Source organism: Aptenodytes patagonicus, unplaced genomic scaffold, assembly GCF_965638725.1.
Source record: "Aptenodytes patagonicus unplaced genomic scaffold, bAptPat1.pri.cur scaffold_69, whole genome shotgun sequence".
Lineage (NCBI taxonomy): Eukaryota > Metazoa > Chordata > Aves > Sphenisciformes > Spheniscidae > Aptenodytes > Aptenodytes patagonicus.
Window position 1 is genome coordinate 316,510 of NW_027472018.1, and position 24,838 is coordinate 341,347.

At 53.5% G+C, this 24,838-nt stretch overlaps 1 protein-coding gene across 3 annotated transcripts in view; it reads right to left on the bottom strand.

The window, feature by feature from the left end:
• The window catches only part of AGAP3 (ArfGAP with GTPase domain, ankyrin repeat and PH domain 3), a 159,313-nt gene that overhangs the window by 80,124 nt on the left and 54,351 nt on the right, over positions 1-24,838 (bottom strand). For all 3 annotated transcript variants that reach the window (XM_076363547.1, XM_076363546.1, XM_076363548.1), the window contains exons 2-7: positions 19,965-20,023; positions 12,671-12,758; positions 12,390-12,475; positions 11,907-12,048; positions 9,488-9,622; positions 1,428-1,555 (exon numbers count right to left, since the gene is read on the bottom strand). In XM_076363547.1, coding sequence (XP_076219662.1) covers positions 1,428-1,555; positions 9,488-9,622; positions 11,907-12,048; positions 12,390-12,475; positions 12,671-12,758; positions 19,965-20,023 — 638 coding nt within the window. The remainder of the gene's footprint in view (positions 1-1,427; positions 1,556-9,487; positions 9,623-11,906; positions 12,049-12,389; positions 12,476-12,670; positions 12,759-19,964; positions 20,024-24,838) is intronic.

Consider the following 24,838-nt stretch of genomic DNA (forward strand, 5'->3'; position numbering starts at 1 on the left):
GCCTATTCACTTGCACAGAGAGACTTCGTCTGAACTTGCTGGTGTCCAGGTGACCTGGAGCACCAGGCAGCTGGCACAGGTCTCTGCAAAAATCTGTACACACCTACTCGTAGCCCAGCTTTAGAAGCCTATGCAGTCAGGTATAAACTTCACGTGGCTATTTAAAAAATTTGTAAGGGTCCAACTTGTGGCTGCAGACAGTACTGAGGTTTGTACAGGAACAATCTCCCCTGTGGTGGTGTACCAGAAGTTCTTCCAGGGCTGAGAGGCTCAGATACACCCTAAGGTTCAAAGCCAATCCCCTTATGAAAAAAAGTGTCAGTCTGGTGGAATTTGTTTTGCTAAACTTGCTTTGCATTTTCTTCAGTTTTACATGCTCCTCTGAGTCCTTAGCTACTCTTTTCCCCAAAAACCGTTTCAAGCACTGCTCACTGCTGAGGCAGCCGAGGGGCTCACAGCTGCTCCAGCTACATCGTCTCCCCTCTTTCATAAACCCAGCTGCTACACTTGCTGTTCCTCAGTCTGACAGCACCGTGCCAGACAGATTTCCTGAAGTCCTTGCTACAGATCCTGTCATTTCATATGCCAGGTGCTTCAGAGCTGGAATCTGTTGGCTTGACTGCCCCTGAGGAGCAGCAGAGCCCAGTATCTCACCTGCCTCATCAGAGAGACAGCTCAGCATTTGTGTGGGTGCTGGAAACTGCAGGAAAGCCCTAATGCAATTAGGCGGCTGCCCAAAGGATCTCCTTCACCAGCCACTCACCGTGGCAGCCTGCTTTGGATTTTCACCTGCCCCTCCTGCATCAGTTCTGCTTCTCCAGAGTCACAGAACAAACACCTCTGGCTTCACCATCCTCCCGGCACAGAGACCTTGGCAGTCCCTGCCAAGCTAACGCTGTGCCAGAAGAACTGCTCAGAGCCATTCCTCTGGCAGAGGGGAGGAGAACCTCCTCCTCCTCTGTGCTACTCCTTCAATTCGCCCCTCCACAAATACATCCCCTAAGAAGCCCACCTGTATATGCATGGAAGACCATCAGCTTCCTGCTTCCAGGGGGAGCAGGACCGTGGGCAGCTGTGTCCACCCAGACCGAGGCCCCTTTCACAGACCTCCTTCTTCTGCTCTGCCCAGGAGCTTCCCTGCAGACTGCTCACGGCTCTGCTGCCAATGTCTGTAGAAGCAGACATCTCTGGAGACCGTGAGCCAGACCCAACAGTTTAAACACGAAGCTGGACCTCACGGCAAGCATCAAACTGTTCTGGGCTACAGACAGAAGTTCCAGGGTGACAACCACTCTGCTCTTTCCAAAAGCTACTCCAGGGCTGTAGTGTGAGTCTAAAGCTAGGCTAAATGTGCTGTGTAGCGAGTGACCTGAGGGGGTGTGGAGAAGCATGCGGGGTCCCTGGCTTTCCCTGTTCCCGTTTCCCACCTGGTTGATATGAACAGAAGGAATGGAGGCCGCAGAGACAGACGAATGGCTGGGTGAATTGGGCAGGGACTTGCAGGGACCGATGGAAAGCTGCTGTTTCTTCCGTAGAGCCACCACCTTCTGAGCCACTGGAAGAAGAGAGAAAGGGACAGGGTCAGAGTCCAGAAAGCAACTTTCTCCACCTGTGAATTTCTGGAAGGCTTCAGTGAGACCCAAACGCTTCATCTGACTGATGCCAAAATCTGCGGCTCAAACTGTGCCACCCTATATTAACAGGGAGGATTTCTGCAGAACACTCAACCTCGCAATCCCCATTGCCTGCTGCTGCCATGCAACGCAGCTGCAAGGGACAGTGTTTGCCTGTGGCTGTTCCAGCAGGCAGCAGGGCAGGCTTCCCATGCTGGTCATGCTGAGTCCCCGAAGGCCACCTGCTCTCTTGGTTCTCATGCAGAGCAGTGACTTGATGTGGACACCAAGGAGCCACCCAGAGCCCTGGGTTGCTGCAGAAGAATCTCTGGGCAGCCAGAGTCACTTCTCAGTCACCCCCTCACAGCAGCTACCGGAGCCAGTTACCGAACTGAATAGCTTGGGCAATGCCACCTCCATCAGTCTGGGCCCTTGTGACCCTCACAGTCTCCAGATGTTCAAAAAACTAACATGAGGAACAACTCTCCCAGTTCCTGTGACCTCACTGCCTGATGCCAACAGCCCAAAATTGCATTTCAATCTTCTCAGTCTCCTACCTTTTCTGGAAATAAACTTCTTGACTAAAGAGCATGACAGCAAACAAGCTGGGCTGTTGGGGAGTTCAGCAGAACACATCGCCATTCCTCTTTTTCTCTTGCACACTGGCCGGGTACCCCCACCATCACAGGAGGAGGAATCTTTCAGATGAACACGACTGAAGGCATTGGAAACATCACATGTCCAACCCAGCATGCCTCATATTGTGCACCCTTGCAATAAAGGAGCTGCCACATTCTCCTTCCAGGAAGATAGAAGATGCTGCACCATACATGTGGTATGACTGAACCCATTTGGAAAAGTCAGATGCTGATAGCAACTGCAAAATCCTGCCACCTCACAGCTGCAGTGCCATGTCCCGCAGAGAGACAGATGAAGGCCTATTGGGCCACTGCTGCTACCTGCTCGTCTGATAAAGCTGGGAGCCTGTCCAGACTCCCAAGCTAAATATTAGTCCCGTAAATAGCACGAACCCCTCCTGCACCCACCAAACAGACCGTATTAACCTGCTGTTTTTCCTGCTCTCCTCCCCTCCATCCTTTCCTCTGGACAGCTTCATCCACTGGTCACTGCGTAAAACCACCTCTCCTTCAAACACTGGCCAGGCACATTGTGAGCTCAGGCACCGCAGCTCTGCACCAACCCTGAACCCCATATGTTGGCTGCCCGTGAAAGGCAATATGAGGGACTGGCAATGCTACAGGGATAGGACATGTCCTCTGCTGACTCCCCCCCAGACCCCACAGGCTGTGGTACACAACGGCTTTAACCTAGGCAGGTCAAAACACAGCCTGGCTGACACACTGCGTGGTGTTGGGCTGTTTCCACAGAGAAGGCAGCCTGGGAGGAGATGTAGAAATTGGGCAGGTCTGACACAGGGGAAATTCAAACTCCCGCATCAGAGGAGCAGTTAGGGAAGGAAGAACTCAGAAATTACCCAGCATAGAATAAGACAGGTAAGACCTATTCTACCACACAAGCCTGCGGGGCTCATTCTTTGTGCTGCTAAAGTGATAATGAAAACTACCTGGCCAGACCCCAGACCAGACAGCTTCCCTGGCTCTGTGGAAGCACTGACTTCAGGAGAGCAGCACCCGTGTACAGCAGCTGACAGCCTCTCCCAATGGGACCAGCCACATCCCCACAGACTCAGAGGGCGAGCTCATCAGCGCAAAGCAAAATTCCCACAACAGGACACACAGTACCTAGGAATCGTTTTCAGGGACACGACAGGCAGAAAGCCACTTCACACAACGACATCTGAGCACCCACAGCAGAAGTCAGACAGTTCCAGAAACCTTATGCAGAGCAGGGTCCAAACTAGATTGGACATGGCAGGAGAAGGGAAGTCCTGCATGACCACAGAGAAAGCCTTTTCACCTTCCACGGCAGAGGACTTTACACCATTCAGGACAGCCTCCCAGAGCTTCACTGGAGAAGGTAGATTCAAGGCAGAAGGTTTCTCAATATCCAGAATACAAGTAGGTCCAATTTTAGAGGAAGAGGCAAGATGAGAATGGTCTCTTGAAACAGGGAGGTTGAGAAGACCGCCAGTGGGAAAAAGAGAGGAGGCCAGAAAAGATTCAGGAAAACTCGCCAGCAATTGTTGTCCTGGGCAAAGAGCCTGGCAAAGGCTCTGCCTTGTCACTCACACATTAGTGGTAACAAAAGAATTAATCATGAGGCCAGCAAGACCACACTGGTGGTGATAAAAATCTCACCAACCCTTAACTGAGGCATCTTGAGGTGGCCTTCACATTTCTGCTTGCCAGGCAGAGGTTCCTCCACTTCTTGAACATCAGCCAGACTTTTTCAAGGATAACTTCTGTCATCCTCTAAGCCAGCATCTGGGATCATTTGCTTGTCACGACTTCTTTGGCTGCTGCAGGCAGCTCTGTGATATATAACCAACGAGCCCTGCCCTGGCCACAGAACCTCTGTCCAGACACATTGCTTGGCATTTGTTTGCCAAATGTCACATACCGTGCGTATTAGCACTTGAGCATCACATGGTATTTTAAAGCATACCACAGCACTCTGTCCTAGATGTTCTGGAGAAATCCCTCTACAGAGACTGCCAGGAATGGTCAGCTCTGGGAGGAGTACCTGGACAGAGAAAGAGATGCATGTGAAGGTCCCTGGTGATGCACCAAGGACCCTACAGAAAACACCTTGGGGTGGGGTGGCATCTTATGGAGTCGCAGGGCCTTGCACACCCCCCTGTGCACAAACTCTGGGCCTCTTCATTGAAATGCTCCTGCCAAACCATTCCTCAGAAGCATCACTCACTGCCCTGGAAGACATGGCCATACCGTCAATCACCCCGATGGCCAGGAACAAAACAACTCACACCCGAGCAGAAGGAGGGACACCTGCTGCTCAGCTGTCCCACTCAGGTTGCAGAAACCCAAACAAACCCCTAGGCAGGAGAGCCAGAACCACCCTCGGGCTTTCAAGATGAAGTCCAAGTCTGCAGCCCTGCGGCTGAGGAGGAACAATGGAGAGCAGCAATGCCACCAGCACGTCAGCAGCAGGTTCTGGCGGGCCACAGAGAAGGCTGCCTCGCACTGCCGCCTGTCCTCTCTGATGCTCAGGGCCAGTGGGAGGAGAGGAGCGCTCACCCTGGACTTGCCGCAGAGTTGAAGCTAGAGAAGCCATCCACAGCACCAGGCAGCATGGCTGCTGTCCCTCCTGTGCCCTTCCAGGATCGGGCTTGGATCACTCTTCCTCTTCAGGAACAATGCCGAGATTATCACTGCCAAGGGGCTCTTGACAATTTGCTCTCTAACCTTTGCTTGGTGCAGAAATATTCTTAAAAGGAAGCCCAAGGACTGAGGCACCCCCACACCGATGGCTTCTTGCTACTGTCCTGGCATCCTCTAAACTCTAGGAGATTTCTGCACACAGGAGCTCTGTGAAGGCAATTTTGAGAAGAAAGCTCTTTAACCGCACCTCTCCAGAGCCAAGAAGTCAGAAGGCATGTTCAGTACCAGCCTCCCACCTCACTGGGAGCTCTGCTGTGAGTGAGGGGACCACACTGACTCACCTCTCAGGGTGGGCTCACCCTTGGTGAAATCCTGAAACTGCAGTTGGTATCTGCTGGGCGCTGGACGCTGCAGCACACAGCCCAGCCTGTGTCACTCTTCCTGCTTGTGCCAGGGTCATGTCCTCATGATATTTGAAGCCACAGGCAGACTGTCCCATCTTTTCACAGAAGCAGTAACTGTGACAACATCTGGTGCTGGAAGCAACTTGGAAAGGATGGGAGAAGTGCAGTTCCTACTCAGCGAACTGCGTTCCCACGGGGACTTTTGCCAGACCACACGTGAGAAACCAGCAAGGTGAAAGTTACCCCTTTTCTGCACGCCATGCATCCTTTTCACAGTGACCTTCAGAAGCCTGACTCCCTGGACAAAGCCTTCACCACTCCAAAAGGTTCAACACAATTACAGTGGCACACACTGTAACATATGTGGTCTAGGTCCCTGCACAACACAACCACAAACTTAGCTTCAAACCAAATACCCAGGAACTGCTCTAGGCATGGAGGAAGGGTCTCTGCTGCACCTGCCTGAGCAGGAAGGAGGGCACCACAACAGCTGGAGCCACCCAATTCTTGGAGAACCTCTGGACAGTCAGTGAATGTGGACATCCGAGGTTCTCCTTCTTGGAGCTTCCCCCATGCTCAGCAGCACCACATGCAGACCGTGGGGCGTTTGCAGAGACAGCAGTTTGGGAAAGAAGAGTGCTAGCCTCAGCCTTCAACTGAATACTAAGAGGTAGGATGGTCGCTCCCTCAAGCTGTCATGCTAGACCAGCACGACATTAACTCGCTGTCCAAAAGGGTTAGTGATTGCTTGTTGTTAGACAAGACAGTGGCATGGAAGGGGTTTCTGGGAACAGAGGTGCAGCATATGCTCTGCACAGCATGGACAAGCAAGCAAATCTTTGCAGTGAAAGCAGAGACCACTGCTTAGAGAAGTCTTCCTATTTCTGCTGTGGAAAATCGACATCTTCCCCTGCCTGCATGGGGCAGGTCTACCACGATCTGGGCTGAGCAACTTGTGTTGGAGAAACCATATGAAGATGAGGTCTGGCTGGTAACTGGATTGCTACAAGGGGCAAGCTCCTCACACAATCCATGACTGCCAGCACTCCACCAGATCCCAAAACAGATGCATCAGGACCCACCAGCGCTCATAAGGAAAAGTCGCTTACCCACTCTGAAAACACCTCATCCCATCAAGTCAGCTTCATCCGAAACAGGATCCTGGAAGTCCCCAAATAGTTCTCAGATGCCAGTGACGTCTGGGGCCGATGTGTTGGGCTCAGCTCTCCTCAGCTCCTCACCGGCACCTCCTGCCCCGTTCTTTCCCTCCCCACAGCTGTGCTCAGGAGCATCTGTTTGGTCCTGCAGTTGAGCAGGCAGGTGAGAGCACTGAGTACCTGAGATTTACTCCAGATCTCCTATGAGATGGTGGATACCTCTGCTCCATTTGCAGCTCCCAATTATCACAATGCTTTCTCCAGAGCTCCGAGCAGCACACTCTGCAAGGGCACTGATACCGGCAAAACTGCACTGGCAGCCGTGCGGTACCGCGTGGCACGCAGAGGCAGCCTACCGCAGGAAATACAGCACGGCACAGGGAACCACAGCAATGCAGGCAGCTCCTGCATACACAGGCTCAAAGGCCAGAAGGATCTCTCCGTTTTCCAGGCTGACCTTTGTATACTGCCAGCCATTAAACTTCACCCAGCCTATACTGCACCAGTCATCTGGGTATGCGGCGAGTCTATTCCACAAAGGGACTTGGTCTGGATTTGGAGAAAGTACAAGAGATGCAGAATACAGCACTTCCCTATGCATTTTTTCCAACAGTTAATGAAAAGAGGCCTATTAATAATAAAAGTAAGGATTCTTTAAAATTTGAATTTGACTGGCTTTGGCTTCTAGCATTAACTCTCTGCTAGCCTGCAGAGTCTTAGTATCTGTGATTTTCTCCCCATGTAGATAGGTACGCAGATATTCTTATATTGTAATCAAGTCACCTCTCAGCCTTCTTTTTGATTTATTCAATGGATAATCTCTTTTAGTGTCTCACTACCAGGTATTTTTTCCAGCCTTTGATTAATTTTTGTACCTTTTTTTTTTTAATCTTCTTGGTTTCTCTGTGTCCTTCTGAAGTGCTGACACCTGAGTCTGACAACACTCCAGCAATGGTCCTCCTGCTGCCCTGTACGAAGGCAAGAATCTATCTGGACTTTCACTCGGTGCTCCCCTGCTTACTTGTCCAGGGATAGCATCAGTCCTCCCGGCAGGGTAGCCCATGCTCCTTGTTCTGTACAGCATCAGCATTTGCCCAGATTGACATCAGTTTTGCATGAACAGTCTCTGATTACCACACTCCTTGGGGTCTTCTGGACTTCCTCAGCCTCACTGCTCTTCACATGGACAAACCCACTCTCTTGCCTCCTTCCTGACCACATGTACAGGCCATGAATAAACCCAGACAAAAGATGAAGCACAGTACTTTGCAGGCGCTCACTCCTGAGCCTTCAAGCAGCAGCTCAAGGTCTACCACTAAGCTTGCTAAGCAACACTGGTGCTAGAAGCTGAGTCCCGGTTCAGTTCATTCCATCTTGAGATAAAAAAGGATGAGAAGCAGCCTAACAAACAGCAGCACCTACAGTGCCTTCCCCAGCCCCTTCCCAAACCCACCAGCTGCTATTCCTCACTGTACTGTCCTTCAAAGAAGGGACACGACAGAACCAATTTGAAGGAATAAGCTGAACAAATTTGGTGACACACAGTGCCAAACGTTTCCAGAAGCCAGGATCAGCTGTGCACACAGCCCACCTGCTGTCGCTCTCTCCAGATTCGCTCTGAAAACCGCTGAGTTGGTTTAGCAGATCCTCCCCTTCCAGGTCTGCTGCAATATTCACTACCCTCAACTATTCCCAGCTGTTCCTTCCCACCATTCCTCCATTACTCATGAGGAGGAGAAAGAAGGGGAGACTTACAAGCAACCTGCCCAACAGGGTTGCCCCAGGAATACCAAACCAATGCAGAGGCTGATGGATGCTGAGGGGTTCCCTGCCAGGGGCCAGGTGGGACAGTTTGGAAGGTCACTCTCTGGGCTGACTTCTCAGATCGTCTCAGAGGTGGACCAGCAGCAGAAGAAGGGAACATCTCTACATGCTTCTGCATAAGAAAAGCAGCACGGTGACTATGATCCTCAGCCCTGCAACAGGAGATTACTGGAAGGTCACAGACTTACATAGGGGGAAGGAGGATCACCAGCTCCAGCTCAGAGGATGAAGGAGGCACTTGAAACTGATGACAGGCTCAGTCCTGTGCCTTGCCCTCAGCCTATCTTTCTGTGCTGCAATGAACCACGCTGGATTTTTGCCTTCAGGCAGTCCTGCTGCACTATTATTTCCAAACTTTCTTCCATGCACCTGTTCCACTTGCAAACGCTAACAGCACAGCTCTCCTCCTTTCCAAAAGCAACTCTGTCCTGCCCAGCCACTCAGCTCTGAACAGACCCTTCCTCATGCATTGAACACAGATCCCCAGCTGCACTCCAGAAGACAAGGTAGAGAAAGGGAACAGGGGAATATGCAGTCCCGTTATAGGGCAGGGTCCCAGTTTATTTAAGCAGACTGCGAACTCTTAGGACGCGGTATAGGTTCCCTCTTCCACCTACAGCATCCCTGTCACACAGACTCCTCTTCAAGTCTAAGCAGAAATACTCTTCCACACACTTCCCATGAGGAACAGCTGCCCCATCTAGCCATTCAGTTGCTGCTCCCCTATCTCTAACACCCAAAGGTTCTGCTGTGCTTCCTCCTCTCCTCTATGAAAGGCAATCAAAACCCCCTCTGCAGCCTCACAAGTCCTCTGCAGGCTCATATAGACTGTTGTGCTGCACAGGCCCACCATGGGGATGCAACCATCCCCTGCAGTCTCTCTGCTCTCTGGAACAAGTGGCTACCCAGAGGACAGCCCTTGCAAGAAAGGCAGAAGCGTGCTGCCCAGCCCTGCTCTGCGGTCCCTCGTGCACATCTACGTGCAGTTCACCTACATGCCACACACACATAGGAATCCTTCCACACACACAGCACATCCTACTCCTTGGACCTAGTCTGTGTGTGTAAAGCAATGGCACTGCACACGAACGTGTGCCTAACTCCCTTGGCCTCACAGCAGCACACCATTCTAACCGAGAGCCGGCCGTCTAGGTAGTGTAAGCCCCCTCTCTGGGACAGCACTGCTGCCCTGTCTCGCCTGGGCACCCTCCACCAGCTGCAGTTACCATCCTGGAAGACTCTCTCCACATTCAGTCCGTAGGTGGCACAGGTCTCGTAGTACGTGCAGCGCTTCAAATCATTGGAAAGCTTCCGTGCCCGAGAATCATCAATGACCCGGGGGTTTGTGGCGCTGATGGCATCTGGAAACCAAAGGGATAGGAGGTTAAAAAGCAAGCGCCCGTGTCCCATCTATCCACAGGTCCCAGGGCACACTCCTGACCTCCCTCCCTCCCTTCACACACTGAGATACCCACCTTCACAGTATGTCCCCTGTCCTATAAATGCCTTGGATTATAGTCCCACGTTTGTAGAAAAATGGATTTGTTAAATGAACCTTTTTAAATGAACTGTTTTTTAAATGAACCTTATTCAACACTCCTAAGCATCCAGCCACTGACATTTCTGAAGACAGAGGACAGAAACCAGTGGGAGGTGTGGCTGGCAAGGCAAGGCAGCCTGGATGTTAGGAACCGGACACACCACCACAATTTCACACAACCATGTCGTGAACAGTGCAGCTGTTGAAGACAACAGGACACTCAGTGACGGCAGACAGAGCACTGGGGGGCAAAGGTGTAAACAGCCTGACCTTGGGTCCAACTACAGCCTCATCTGCATGAGGATGCACGGTGTTTACAAGCTTTAGAAATGACTAACGTTGCCATCTGTCAATGTGTCACTGGTCACGGTTGCTGTAATGAGCGAGTGCACTCATCTGCAAGTCCGCCTCAGTTGCAGAGTAAAACGGATTTGCCAGTCTTGATCATTTTAGGTCTCACGGCCATACCCTACAGATTTAAAGAATCAAAAGGGAGAAATCATCCTCAGTTAATTGTGAAAGACAGATCTGCTAGGATGCACTCACAGTCGAGGCCTTGGTGGACAACACTAAAAAATAGGCTTAATTTGTATCGCAGATGGCTGCTAAGTGCTCGCATGTTTTGGAAAAACTACCTTCCCAAGAGGAATCCGATTCCTTGAAGACATGCCAGGGACAAGAAAGGGCTGTAAATGAAAGTAGGAGTTGAAAGAGTACTGGGACTCGCATTTTAAAGAAGTCCCCCTCGAACTCTCCAGTCACACACAGCTTAGTGTGACTGTACCAAGGCTGTGACCTCACCTGGCTCTAAGTCTGGGACAGCAATGATCACCGACCCCTCTGCCATATCACTCTTCCCCACTCCTGAGCCTCCACAGCATATGCCTGCAACCCCAGCCTAGTCCTGAACCAAGATCACTCAGTCCTAACGTTAATTCCACAATCTTTAAATATCAAAAGTTTAACAATTTTGTTCTACACTTAATCTGGGGTCCAGAGCAGACACCCCTGCAACTCCCCTCCCACTGTCACCGCCTGTCTTCCCAGCCCCAGTTTCTTCTTTGCCAGAACAGGTCTCACTGCTCAGGAACAGGATCCTGCCAAGACCTTTTTCCCTTGCATCCTCCGACCCCTGCTCCCGCTCCCTGCTGTCACTCTTACATCCAGACAACTTCTGCAGCCTCAGGCTCCCTCCTGCCTGTGCTTTACCATCTACAGGCAGGAAGGACACTCGTTTCGGAAGAGCAGAGCTCAGACACCTGCAGCAATACCCTCGTTGCTGCCCCTCCCTGCCTCCTAGGCACCCGTAGCAAGCCTTTCGGAGGCCAGGCTGCCTCCGACGCACACTGCGCAAGGCAGGAATCCCAGTCAAGGGCTGCCCTCTCTCCCAGCAGCCCCTCTCCATCGACAGCTTCTTGCCCAGGCACATCTGGCGTGCCCACCTGGGGCTCCAGGCACTGCGTCTCCTGTCTCCACTGGCAGCCTCAGCTGCAGTTTTGTGACAGTTCCCTTACAGCCTCCGTCCCAATCCCAGCTGGCTCCAGTCCCCAGCCCTGCGGAGGACAGGGCGGGGAGGGCAGTTCTGCTGCTTCTCTTCCCCACATCCACGTGCGCTGGCAGCACCTCAGGGGAGACGGTGCTCCACAGGTCAGGCCTCTTCTCGGGGTGCTGAAAGCAAGGTGCCATCCCCCGAAACCTTCTCTGCTGCAGATTGTCCCAGAGGATGAAGGGCAATGCACCAGCAGAAAACCCTCCTACACCCAGGCCCTGACTCCTGCCTGGGCCCAGCTGCTGCAGGCTAAACCAAGGAAGGCAGGCAACGCCAACAGGTTTGGGCATTTTGAAGAAGAAAGTGGCTCCATGAAGTAAGGCAGCTCTCTGCAGGAAAGCTGAGATGGTCTGAGAAGGAATTATTCAGCTCCTCCAGGGCCCTAGACTAGGGGCCTCAGAGTAACTCTGTCCCGCATACGGCTTACAGACTGGGATCTCCCCATGCACTTGCAGGGCTAGCACCCTACGCTCTCTTGCCAGTGTAGACACATCACCAGTGCTCCTGACCGAGGCAGGGAGGATGTGGGGAGTAAACCTGGCCATCCCGCTCTCACCCTGTGTGCCCACCAGCACCATCGGCACCTCCGCTGTGTTCCGGTAGCTGCAGAGCCGCAGGTAGTAGTTGTAGACTGTCTGGAAGCTGATCTCATCCTCCAGGCTGAAGACAAACACCACAGCATCGACCCAGGCAGCAAACTGAGGGAGACACACCAGCTGTTACAGTCCAGACAAGCGTCCCGGAGCCCCGTGCCCAGAGCCGCCAGCAAGGGCAGCCACACAGCAGATGCGTGGGGTGCTGCAGCCAGGCTCAGCCGAGCGCACGCCCCAGGCCATGTGGCACAAGCTTCCCGGCACCACGGGGAAACCCTGGGGTCAACAGTCACCATAGGGGTAGCCCCTCCTCAGGCCTCGCAGTCCTCATGTTCTCCCACAACCGGACTCCCAAGAGGCAACCGGGTAGGTCCCTCCCCAGGAGCCCTCCAATCCCTCCAGCAGGACAGGGTGGGAAGGGACCGCGGGAGGTACAGGTCTCCTACCTGGAGTTCGGGGGGGCCCCCTTCATCTCGAATCAGCAGCAAGTAACTCTGACCATCCACTACGATCTCCTTCTTAAATCGGCCACCTTGGGAAGAGAGCAAAGCAGCAGGTCAAGTGAGGGGGGGAGCAAGCGGAGGGAAATCCCTAACGAAGGCCAGGGGAGGCTGCAGAGCTCTGCGGCACTGGCAGATGAGGTGCAGAGACAGGGGTCACCTTTAGAGCTGGGGAGAGGAGTGAGGACTCAGACCACTCCCCAGGCACCCTGGAAACCAGACCTTACCCTCGGGAGACTCCTCCTGCACGTAGGTGCCGGTCAGGTAGCGGTGCACGAGGGCCGACTTGCCGCTGGACAGGTTCCCCACGATGCCCTGAAACAGAGATGCGCGTCACCCACTTACTGTGTGCCCAGCACGCCTTCCTCTACATGAGGCCACCCCTGTGAGGTGAGCCCGCCAGTAACCGGGCGTGTGCTGATGATGGGCAGAGACGGTCATGAGAGGGCACAGGGGATGGCACAACACAGCTGGTACTCAGTAAGCCTGGGGGCATTAGCTGGTCTCAGTCAGGCAGAGAGCAGCAGGTACTGGGGCACAGCCAGCCAGAGGGTGGTGAAGACCCTCGTCCTCCCCCAAACAGGTGCAGCCCCGTCAGTGCCACGCTAGCTCTTCCCACAGCCCTCCTGCTCATCGGGGGGGACGCTTGCCCTCCCAAGCCACAGTCAACTCTGAAGGAAAAAAACCTGTTCTCCCAGCCCACACATCCCAAGTTTTGGGGCGTTACAGCTCTTGACAGCACCTGCCAGAAGAACGAGAGCAGAGACTGGCCATGCGTTCAGTACAGCTGCTGCTTCCAATACCAGCAGCAAGGCACAGCACTTGCTCCTCGCTGCGGCAGTGATGCTGCTGTAGCAGAGCGCACATTTCTCAGTGGAGCTGGCTGTGCTGCCTACACAGAATGACACCTAGCACCAATTTTTAACCAAGTTGAAAAATAAAGATACCTAGCACTAATTTTTAACTGGGTTGAAACACACTAGGCCAGGGGTCTGTCAGTCTGGATCATCCTACATATTTGCTACAAAATGAACGTAGCTGTCCCAGGATGGGTCAGCCAGACAACCCAATTTTTCCTAATATCAGCATTTTCCCAATGATTTTAAAAAAACCCAGTGCCTAAGGGCTTGCAAGTGTGCTTGCCTGCTGATGGGATAGCAGTCCTGGGGTAAAGGGGCATCTTCTGCCATTCTTGCAAGAAAATCTAGTTCTGGCTGGTCAGCTTATATCCCACAGCTATTCCCCACATCCACAGAGACAACGTAGCTCATGAAGCGGGCTCTCGCGTTACTGAGCATCCCACCTCGTGCTCCTCTAGCCTCAGCTGCAGCGTTGCTCTGATGGAGCTGGAGTAGAAACACCAGGGCGATGCAGAGGTGCCCTTCGCCTGTGCTCTTCTACCTCCTCCCGATGCCCCAGGACTGTGGAGAGGCACTCTCAGCCAGGAGCCAGAAGAGCCGTTCCTAACTCACTTCTTACACAGGCCTGTGCACCTCAAAACCCTGGTTGGTGAAGAAGGCGGGAAAGCTCCTACCAGCTGTTCACCGTGCAGAGCCCAGGAAGCTGTCCCAGCTAAGCCGGGGCCACAGCTCACCGTATCTGGGCAAAGTGAGCTCCCACTCCTTTTCCACACAGCTTCCCGAAAAGCACCTAACCTACCTTTGGCTTTGGATAGTCTGACCTTACCATGGATCTTCTCATACATAACCGACTCCTGCTTTACAGCACCCTACACCTCCTCCTGCTCTAAACCACACTCCCAGTGCTCCCACGAAGACATCCTTGGAGTGGGTGTCTGACACACCAACACCATTTGGAGCACCTGCCTGTACTGCCCTGCAAAACCCGGAGCCTGGGGGTCTCTCCACTACTGAAGGTTCACGCTTTGTCCCACCGACTTTTTGTTGTTGTTGCCCAGCATACCATCCACCCAAATGCTTTTGTAGGCATCCTCCTTCTCTGTCCCCAAGATTAGTTAGCATGGATTGTGAGGACTTGTTGTTTCACTGGGATTTAAGATGTCTGGTACATCTACCAGACAGAAGCCACCAGAGACATCCTGTGCAGACCTCTAAATGGGGTTGCTTTGTTTCTGGAAAATACAACATCCCCTGCGTATTCACAGCTGCTTCACAACAAATGCACAGTGACACTAAAGCGTTTGGCAGTGCACCGCTGACCTTGCACCCTTCCTAAACCCACCATTGGACCAGACCATGAGATTCACTGGGCACGTGCGAGTGCCCACATTTGCTGGAAATACCAGTCTCCGCCTAGGTGCTGCACAGACCCGGTGGGTATATTTCTGCACAGGAAATCCCAGGCAGAAGTACAGTATCTTTACAATGAAAATTTCAAGCAGCCACATGGCACTGAAAAGCTAATACCGTTCGTGAAAACAGCACATACCCTTACACGTACAAGAGACAAAATCAAAATCCCAAGTCCCATCACTTGTCTCCAAGTGTCGCCTGGGTATCGGAAACTGCCACAAGGCACGGTGGTGTCAGAGCTCTTCACTTGTCTGCTCCTCCCAGGCTCCAGCGAGCCCCAGCTCCTGGAAATATGGACATGGTACTGCTGGCCAACTCAGGGAAGAGCCCACGCAGCTGAGCGAGGACCAGCTCCTTCCTGAGCAGGTGCCGCGCACCGTGCCCTCACCCCATCCACAGCCCACCTGAGCCCGGCCCCTCCGAGCGACAGGAATGAAACCTGCTACATGCTCAGTCCAGACCCGGCCCAGCAGGGGACACGTCACCCCAAGAGACCCGAGTCCCACGCACTGGGGCCGGGGGCGGCTCTCCCCACCTGGCCCACTGCCTCGGGCTGTGCCCACTGCCGCACTCCCAGGCCCCAGGTGTCCCCAGGGCAGCCCGCCCACGCCAGGGGACAGGACCGAGAGCCGCGCTGTCAGGGCAGGGCCTCCAGAGCCCAACAACACGTTCTGGTAACACTTCCTCATGATGTCCAAGAGCGGGCCAAGACGATTTCAGCTCTGGCCACTGGCTCTTCCCTGCTTGCCAAGGAAAGCACCCTTCTCGGTACTCGGGGACCGTAGGCAGGTCTCGCAGACACAACCTGTGGTGACACCCCGGTGGCAGGCTACGGAACAGGGCAGACATACCGTGCTGCCATAAGTGGCCTAACTGCAGTCGCACAGCACTCCACTCCATGCCGCCTGCCTGCAGGGACTGTCCGTGCCGCACCCCACGCCTGCCCCCTGCACCCATCTTGCATTACACCCCTGACTGCGCCACTGACACAGTCTGTGCAACTCTGGAGCAAAAGAAATCAAGAACAGGCTGTCTGGCCCAGCGCTCGTTTGCAGTGCTATTTTCAAAGCTGCTCAGTTGCCAGAGCAGGTCTGCAGTACAGCCGCACACAGCCCCACCAGCACCAAAAGAAGTACAGGGTGAGGAGAGGAGTGGCTATGAACATTAAAGCTGCCTCTGCCACCAAAGAGAAGTTTATGGCCAACCTTTTCCAGGCAAAGGGATGAGCTTGGTGGGTGAGTCACCACCAGACAGGTTCTCCAGCTTTCAGCCAGGTGCTCGAAAGCTCCCGCTGCACCAGGTCCTGCCCCGGGCTACCCGCACGCTCCTGGTGAGAGGCAAAGATGTGCCAACCCCACAGCGGCAGGCGCTCAGCCGGCGGCAGACCGTGCTACAGGAGTGCAGGAAACCGTCCGGTTTGCCGGCGCCTCTCATGCCCACACCGCACGGAGCCAGTGAGCGGCAGGACCGGGGTGCCAGGAGCCTGGGACTAGGAAGTGAAGATCAACACGCTCTCACAGGCATGCCTGGGCCGAACGCATCGCTACCAGGTCTGTCACCTGCAACAGTAATTACAGATCATACACAGCACGTTTAGACAGACGAGAACACGTACCAGACTGCAAACCTCACAGGTAACGCACACGTGCTTCTGGAGCCAAGCGATCTGCGGAGACTTAAGGGCTACACGAATGCCGTAGCCCGTGTTATGAACGAAGGTAACACCCCTTCCTCCGGCTGAGCCCTCCCTGCCACTGCCGCACTTCAATGGCAGCGTGAGCAGTCTGTGATATAAAGAGGTGGAGACAGAGAAGAAACTGTGGAGACCACCGCACAGAGCGGGCAGCTCGGGGGCTCAGCTCTGTGCCCAGGCTAGCCACAGCTCCAGTCCCTGGGGAAACCTTTGCAAAACAGTGGCTCCCTGAGGCCGCCTGGCAGCTAGAGCTCCACACAACATCAGAGATTAAACACTCCAACAATATTTAGCTCTCTAAAACTTGGAAGGAGGCTGCATTTACACTTGTTTGCTTATAACCAAAATCCTGACCTACGTCTTGCTGAAATACACTTCTGCTTTGTCTTATCTTCATCTGGTGTAACAAACAAGCTCAAACAGAACTGACAGTCTTGAGGAACATAACCCCTTAGAGGCAGCAAACCGAAGTAAAACGTAGTGTGTAGGCACCATGGAAACCTCTGTATCAAGACATGTTGGGAGAACGAGGGAATGCAGCCTGCTTCTGTGCTAGCCAGTGAAGGGCTGATATTGCCCAGTATCGGGTCTGGGGGACGAGTGCCTGCCAACAGGCATCATTTGTGCCTTTCCCACAGGGAAGGCAAGGTTTGCAGGAATCGCTGCCTTCTCTCAGACGCAGATTCCTCTCAGCCTGCAGCAGACGGAGGAAGCTTCAGGATAAAACTGAGGTGGAAAAAACTGCTGAGCATAACTTAAATAAATCAAGCTATTAAAAAACTTTAGAGAAAGTACACTGACCACTTGTGGTGCAAACAGGAACATGAGCAGGGAAGAAAGCGGCAAGATTCTTACCTCCTGCAGGAAAGGTAAAGGAAACAGCTCATTCCCGCAGAAGGAGGGATATGGGCTGCGGTCAATGCTTTATGTGCCATGAAACAGAAGTCCCCAACGAGTCCATGGTTTTCCATACTCACAGAATTATGCATCTTGGTTCATAGGCTCAGTGTAGGTCTCCCTTGGGGACAAGGGCTGGCAGATCAGAGACAGAGCGGGTGCTTTGTGCAAGCCTCTCCCATCATAAACAGTGTGCTCTGCCTTTTATCAAAAGACCCTGAGTTTGCCCTGCACTAGGATGTCTTTTGGTTTCAGACACATTTTTCACAGGGGCACATGGTGCACTCAGTGAAGCATCACACAGGCAGGACTGAGGACTGGGTGGCTCTGCTGCAGGAGCCGCTTCTGCATCACTGCTGAGATCACTGCTGAGCCTCGTGCCAGCTGCACAGGCAAGACCTTGCTCCACCCAGAGCACCTCCCTGCATCGAGCATGCCTCTGAGGACAGGGCTGGTGAGGCTGAGGTGGGAGCCGAGGGGAGAGTTACTTGAAAACTGGAAGGGAGCAAAGCCTGGGAACGTCTCAGCCATTTAGTGATTCCCGTACGGACTCCAGGATGGGTGCCATGTGGGGACCCCTTCCGTACCACTGTAACCTGGTGGTAACTCGTGATGCTCAATCAAAGACCAATCTGTCTGCAGAGACCTGGAGAGAAGAGCTGGGCGTTGCGACAGACAGGGACGGCCGCACTGCTGGGGTGGGCGAGACGGGAGCTGAGGAAGAGAGGCACTGTAGCATTGGCGCACCCAAGGGGCAGCCAGGGCCAAAGCAGCACGGTGTGCAACAGACCCCTTAGACACCCGCCCGAAAACTCAGGACCTGCGTGGCTTTCCCCGTCCCCACTGGCTGACCGCCATCACAGACCCAGGCAGAAGCAGCTCTGCCGTTACATGACGACCTTCCCTCCCCAGCCGCAGAAGAAATCCTGGATGACCACCCCACCGCCCAGAGGTCTGCCCACCCAAGCACAGGGTCCCCCAACACAGTCGGCTGCTCCAGCCTAACCCCAGAGACACAACGGAAGGGGCTTCAGCCCAGCAAGGCCGGGACTGAACCAGGACTCTGAAAGGCCTCCAGGCTTTTAGGAAGACCTGCATCAGCCGGATGAAACCCCGGAGCAACAGAGATCTCCAGAGGTCATGGAAAACAGATTGTGTTAATTGAGGAAGAACTAAAAGCTTTAGGTTTGTTTAGTTTGCAGCACTGTTTTGTAGCCTACAGAATGCTAAAATGTCAGAAGGCAATACACAGAATAGCTGCAAGAATATTTTTCAACAGACACACATTTCACAAGCCAAACTAACAAACGAATATTCTAAGTTTGTTTTAATTTTTACTTAACTGCAGATAAGAAAAATGTGACAGCATGGTGCTGGTATGTTTTGCAAAAAGGCTTCTTGTTTCTTGGATTAAGATCGGAAAAAATTAATCTTGAAAGGGCTGAAGGTAGACATGCCAACAGTCTTCAAAGGGAGTTAAGGGCTGCCATGGAGAGCGCGAGAAGAGTGGAGCAGTGGAACAGATTGCCAAGGTCCCCGAGAACAGCCAGCCAGCCACTCAGAAGCGCCTGCGGCATCCTGCCCGCCCCGACGTCCCTTCCAGCGCTACCCCAGTGCTCGCAGCACGGCTGCCGAGGGTGCTTTTCTGTGGATGCCTGAACCACCCCACGAGCTCATTGCCACCAGCAACAAGGTCCCACTTTGTCCCTCACCCCAGGCACAGCTTCTGCCCCTTGTGCTCACCAGCCAGCTCGGCTCAAGCAGAACACCCTCCATGTCCTCCTGCTGCCATGACCCATGCCAGCTCACAGATGGCCCTGGCAAGCTGGCACGCAGCCATCAGCAATGGCAGGCCATGGGCAACATCTCCCGTCTCAGAGGTGTCACACCCCGAGACCAGGCCCCCTCCCTCATGACCTTGTCCCATGTGAAGGGGGCTGTGTTGGGGGCAGAGGCAGCTCCCCTAGCAGAGACCGTATCCCACAAGTAGGTGATGAAACCTGGTAACGGCATGCCCTGGGAAACCCGCTCCGTGCTGACAAACCAGAGGAGCTTCATCCCCTCTGTCTGGCAGAACAAAGCACCAGAAGTGACAGTTTCATCCCACCAGCATCCCTCCACAGCAGGGACACCACGGGGCAGTCGTGTCTGGGAGGTGGCCAGTAGAGGCCAGGGAAGCACCAGCGCAAAGCTGAAGTCAACAAGGCTCAAACAGAGAGGTGACACCTCCCACGTGGGTAACTCCCATGCTTGGACGGCTGCTCTGAGGGTGATGACCGTGGATGCATGCCTGTACTGCCGCTCAGGATCTGCCCCTGCTTCTGCTATGCTAGAAGATCTAGCCCATGCAGCAGTACCCAGTCAGGAATTACGACTCTACTATGGCCAGCAGGAAGGGTGAGGTGGTCAAATATCGCCTTTCAGCCTTCACATCTGAGTGGTCTCCCAGACCAACACCCTCTCCCTTACAAGCATGAGCCACCAAGAAGCTCTTGCCTTCCCCCAGCATGACAGCAGCCCCAGCTCCTCTCTCCCCTCCACAAGGCTGAAGCCTCTATGCACTTCCACTTGGCCACATTAAAACACAGGGGTTTTTTTGGGATTTGAAGAAGCATCAGAGAACCAGGGGTATCCAAGGCACGAGCCGCAAGTACTCACCACCTTCAGCTCAGGCACCGAGCGACTCAGGGTCCATTCCTGGCTGTTCACAAATGAATCTGCAGAACAGAGAGGAGAAATCATCAGGTCACCGTGGTCTCCCTCGAGATCCTAACAAGGATCCTGCCACGCTCTCCCTGCTCCCTCCAGGCAGGAGATTTATGGCTCTTCCCTCCCTTCCACCTTATCTAGAGACACGAAGCTGTATGAGGTCCTGATGCTGCCCATGCCCGGGAGGCTCTGCAGCCAGAGCTCCGGATGGGAAGGAGCATCTTCCTGCCCCTGAGCTGAGGGCAGGAAGGCAGCACAGAGCCCATGCACCACGGGCTGGGGACCCTCCCTCCTGCCCTGCGGGAGCACAAAAAGTCCTACAGCATCCCCTTCCTCGAGACACGTGGGACAAGGGAAGCACCAGAGACTAGATGCCTTTTTGGGGGACACATGCTGTAAAGGACCCCAGAACCGAGGGCACGTAACAGCGAAAGCAGTGCCCTAAGCACTGCACTCAGGCTACAATACCAGTGTGTCGTATGCAGTGCAGATAAAGAGCTGAAGGCACTCTATAATCTATGTTCGTGATTGAAAGTGAACACAATTAATTATTATGTGTACATTATGTAATTTGCAGAACATTGTAATAGGCTTAAGAAGGTTGTAACAATCAGGCATGGCTTTGAGCAGTGCAGGAAACTCCCTCTCTTCTGCCACAGAAATCACAAACACTTCATTTACATTCAAACAATCTCCAGGAGCTGGTCAAACAACAGACTTCCCAAATAAAACCAGACTCACCGGAGGAGGAGCAAGAGCCTGGAGAACACCTTGAATATCAGAAGTAGCCAGCAGCCACTCCTAAGAAAACTGGAGTCCTTCATTTGCCTTGGACGAGGAAGTACATCCTCCACCCAAAGCCAGATGGCTACGGGGTGGGTGGCCAAAACAAAAGAGCAGCACTTGCTGTATGTTAATAGCGTAAAAATAATAAAGGATTTTTGGAGACCAGAAACCTGTGGGAGCACTGCTTCTTCAAGAACCTGTAATCAACTTGCCGAATTCACTGCTACAGACAATCACAGAAATGGAAATCTCAGATGAGTTCAAAAAGGGAAGAGGCGAATCCGCGAGACCCAACTGTGGGCAGCAATTAAACACAACGGCCTGGGTGCTACCACTGCTCAGACATCACCCGAGGCTGCAGCGGGATGCCAGGCCAAAGGGGAGGATGTCTCTAGACCTGCCTTGCTGCCTCATCCCCGCAGTGGCTGCCGGTGCAGGAGCTGCGAGCCACCCTTCCCCTCCCCGGCAGCTCCTCCCTGCCTGCCGTGGCTCCTGGCAGCCCCGACTCCACCACCGCACTCACGGTGCAAGTCCCAGCTCTCAAGTCCCAGCTCTCGGCATTTGCACCAGCACTGCCCAAACCGGCTGGGCAAGCTGGTGGCTGCAGGTCTCTGCTGAGTAGGTGTTTCATCTGGGGCTGTGCCAAGCACCGTAGGCTGAAACCAGGGCACTGTAGGAGATGCCGTCTGACCCAGGCAGGATCAGAGGGCAATGCCAGGCTCTTCAGCCCTGCCAGAAGCCAGTCAATGACTATCATCACTCCAGTTTATGTTCCTGCCCTCATAACTCCCAAGGGAAGGTTGGACACAAAACGGCTGCAACCCTCTCTGTATCTCCAGGCTAATGCCTTGTCTCATCTCTCCCCACCTCACCCGGGCAACCAGTGGGAGATGCGCAGCCCAAAGCTGTGTGGGGAAGAGTCTGCTCCTGCTGCTTGTGGCCAGAGGACTTGCAGGGGGCCCTGCCCTTCATGCCTGCACGTCTGCACGCTGGTCCACCACTGCTTGGCGTGCACGAGGGGAAAAAAATATGATCCGCCACTGTGCCTTTATCATGGCACTTGTGCAGCCACCGGCACCCACAGGCCACAGTGCATTTTTCCATCGTGTTAAAAAAAGGTAAGAATACAGTGCTCATACCTAGAGTTTAACATTCATATACTAATTTATTAACACTTCTTTTTCTGAAGCTCCAGACAAATAAAACACAAGTCTGATGCAGTAACACATGGTTATTTATAATCATCATGAAGGTTCTTAGGAGGAATCGTTTCTTCATGGTCCCTGTTTTTCACCTAGCCTTTCTTTTTTTAGGCAGAGGTAAAATCTTTATTAAAACAACTAGTAAGTTAGGAGGAAAATGGTAAGTTCTTGAGCCCTTTCAAAAAGGTAACAGCACACCTGTATTTCCAACTGCATTACTTGGTCTAAAAAAAGCTGTCACCTCCATCTATAGGTGCTCTGCTTAGTCCCTTTGTCAGTTAACTGCGATGATTAAAGCACCATCCGTACATAGGTACTTTCTCCTTTACTGGCATTCCCTCCCTCCAGATTAGAGGAGGCAGCATACTTGCACTGTTTCACTATATATACCTTGTTCTTGAACTACGAAAAACTGGCAAAAAATAAGCAGGTTTTTCAAGGGGTTCTGAGTAGAGCACAAGTCAAATGCACTTGCCAACTTGGCCTTAAGAAAGAAAAGAGAGGCAGAGAGAGGGCTGGGAGGGCAGGCTATTCTCTTCTCTTTTTCTGTTCTCGGATGCTCAGGGTAGAGAAACCATCCAGATTTTTGCGAGTTGCCTCCTTTGCTAATTATTTTGATCTTTGTTTTTTAACCAAGGTTCAGGACTTCGTCAGCTACAGTTTGATTTTTGACTTGCTGAAGGCCTCTGAGTAAATCTAACACAAATAAATAACTGCGACACAATGCCACTTCAACTACATTCAGCTGTACAACACATTAAATTATTAACTATCATTAGCTTGCTTAACCCAAAACACCAACGTACAACCCGTGCACCTCTGCTTGTCAATCAGTTCCCAATGTGTGCCAAGTCTGAATTTTAGCCCAGGCCACCAGCCAGCCCTGGTAATCGACTCAGCACGTCCCAGCCTGTGGACGGCATCGTCAGCCTGCAGGTCCCAGAACAGCCCGGCACACCGACTGCACCCGCGCGCTCTCTGCTCAGCAGCGTGCGCCAGGGTGCTGGCACCTCTCTGCATGGTGCAGCCGGAGCTCCTGCCGCTGCAAATCCCCGCACCCGAGTGACAGCCCTGCTGGCACGAAGGAGCGGGATGGAAACACCGGCAGCGACACATTCGCTGTCACTGATCATGCCTGCCCCACGCAGCAGCGGGGAGGACGTGCCCGGTGCCCACTGACTCACCCACACCGGACCTCTCTAAGCTGCTGTGCCCCGGCTTGCAGCAGCCATCACCCAGGAGCTCGCACACTGCAGTCTGGCTTCAACACCGGGCTAAGTGGGGTGAGGCCCTTCCTGTCCAGTCCAGCTCACCGCCCCCAGACCACGACTGCTCTTCGGTTGCAGGCAGGGGACGGGGCTGTCCATCCTCCGGGGCAGGGAGCAGGGCTCGCCCAAGCGCAGGACAGGGCTTGCGGCAGGCACTGCCTGGCACCAGGACATGGGCAGTCACCTGCAGCTCACAACACTACCGCTGGGAAATCCACTCGTGACTGCAGCTGGACACAGAGGCTGCTCGGCACCAGATCTCTGCTCTGCCACCACCGGGAGCAGGATGTTCTCCTGCCCCTGCCGAGGGGCCGCTTCCCCTCCCCGGGGGTGGTGGGGGCTCCTTTGCCCCAGCAGCAGCTTCTGCTGAGGGCAGGAGGCTGCCCAACATCGTTACCCGAGAATGGCCATCTGAATTCGGACTGAGGGTCTGCCCAGCCCAGCTCGCAATCTCCAGCACCAGTTGGCACGTGGGAACCCAGGAAGAGTAGGAACATGGTGAGAGTACGTGATACTGACCCCACATGTGTTTGCAGCTGCCAACTTCTTCAGCTCAGGGATGTCCTGTGGTTTGTCTATTTAGTAAACCTCAAAACACTCTCCTTTGAGTAATTGTTCTGTCTCCTTTTAAAACCATGTAAAATTTCACTTCCACATCATTCTTTAGCAAGGAGTTTCAGCAGTATAAATACCCATTCTTTGAAAACCCACTTTCTTCTGTTTTAGGCTTGACTTCATTGGATGCCCCCAGCCCCTGTACCAGAGGCGGTGAGCTAACATCCCTAGCCAGCCTGACCAGCACTGCCCCATCTTTCACTGCAACCCCTCTTTTCCACACTGTGGAGTCCCAGCTGTTGGATCGCTCCTCATGCAGAAGCTGTTCTGCACCTTCCACCCTCTCTGCTGTCCTCCTCCAGTACCTCCTGTTTAGCAGAAGAGGACGCGTCCACTGCACATGTCGCTGCATAAAGCATCTCACCTGCAAAAGAAGGAAGGCAGATGGCTGTACCAGGAGGTCCCACGTGGCTCTAGCGACTGACCCTGCCAGACTGCCCAGCCGCTTCACTGCAGGAGAGCCCGCTGTAACAATAAGGCACTCTACCTACAGTGTTTTGGGGTTGAGATACCCCCAGTGTAAGTGCTCACAGAGGTACGGGTGAACCCACTCTTATTCCAGTACCCAGGAAGGTAAAAGCAAGTGCTTACAGACTACGTGTCCAAAGGAACAGAGACTAAGGTGGAAGTGGCCTTGAACTGAAGACAGCCACGGGATTCCTTCACAATTGCCTGGGAAAGTTACTGAGACACAGATCTTGGAGGGGCCAGTTCCCTCTGTGGCCCCCTCCAGAGCCAGGGTCACAGATGTCAAGATCAGAAGACCCTCATGTCCACCTGCCATCCCAGGCTGTACCCGTACACACAAACCCTTCTGCTAATGAACTCCTGTGTGAACAAAAGTGCCTCTCATTCAAGAAGACATCCCACCCTGACTTTAAACTGCCTGTATGGAGCACCACTCCTCGCACCGATCCACTAGCCCTGCCCTTCCCCATTAGCTGAATGGGTG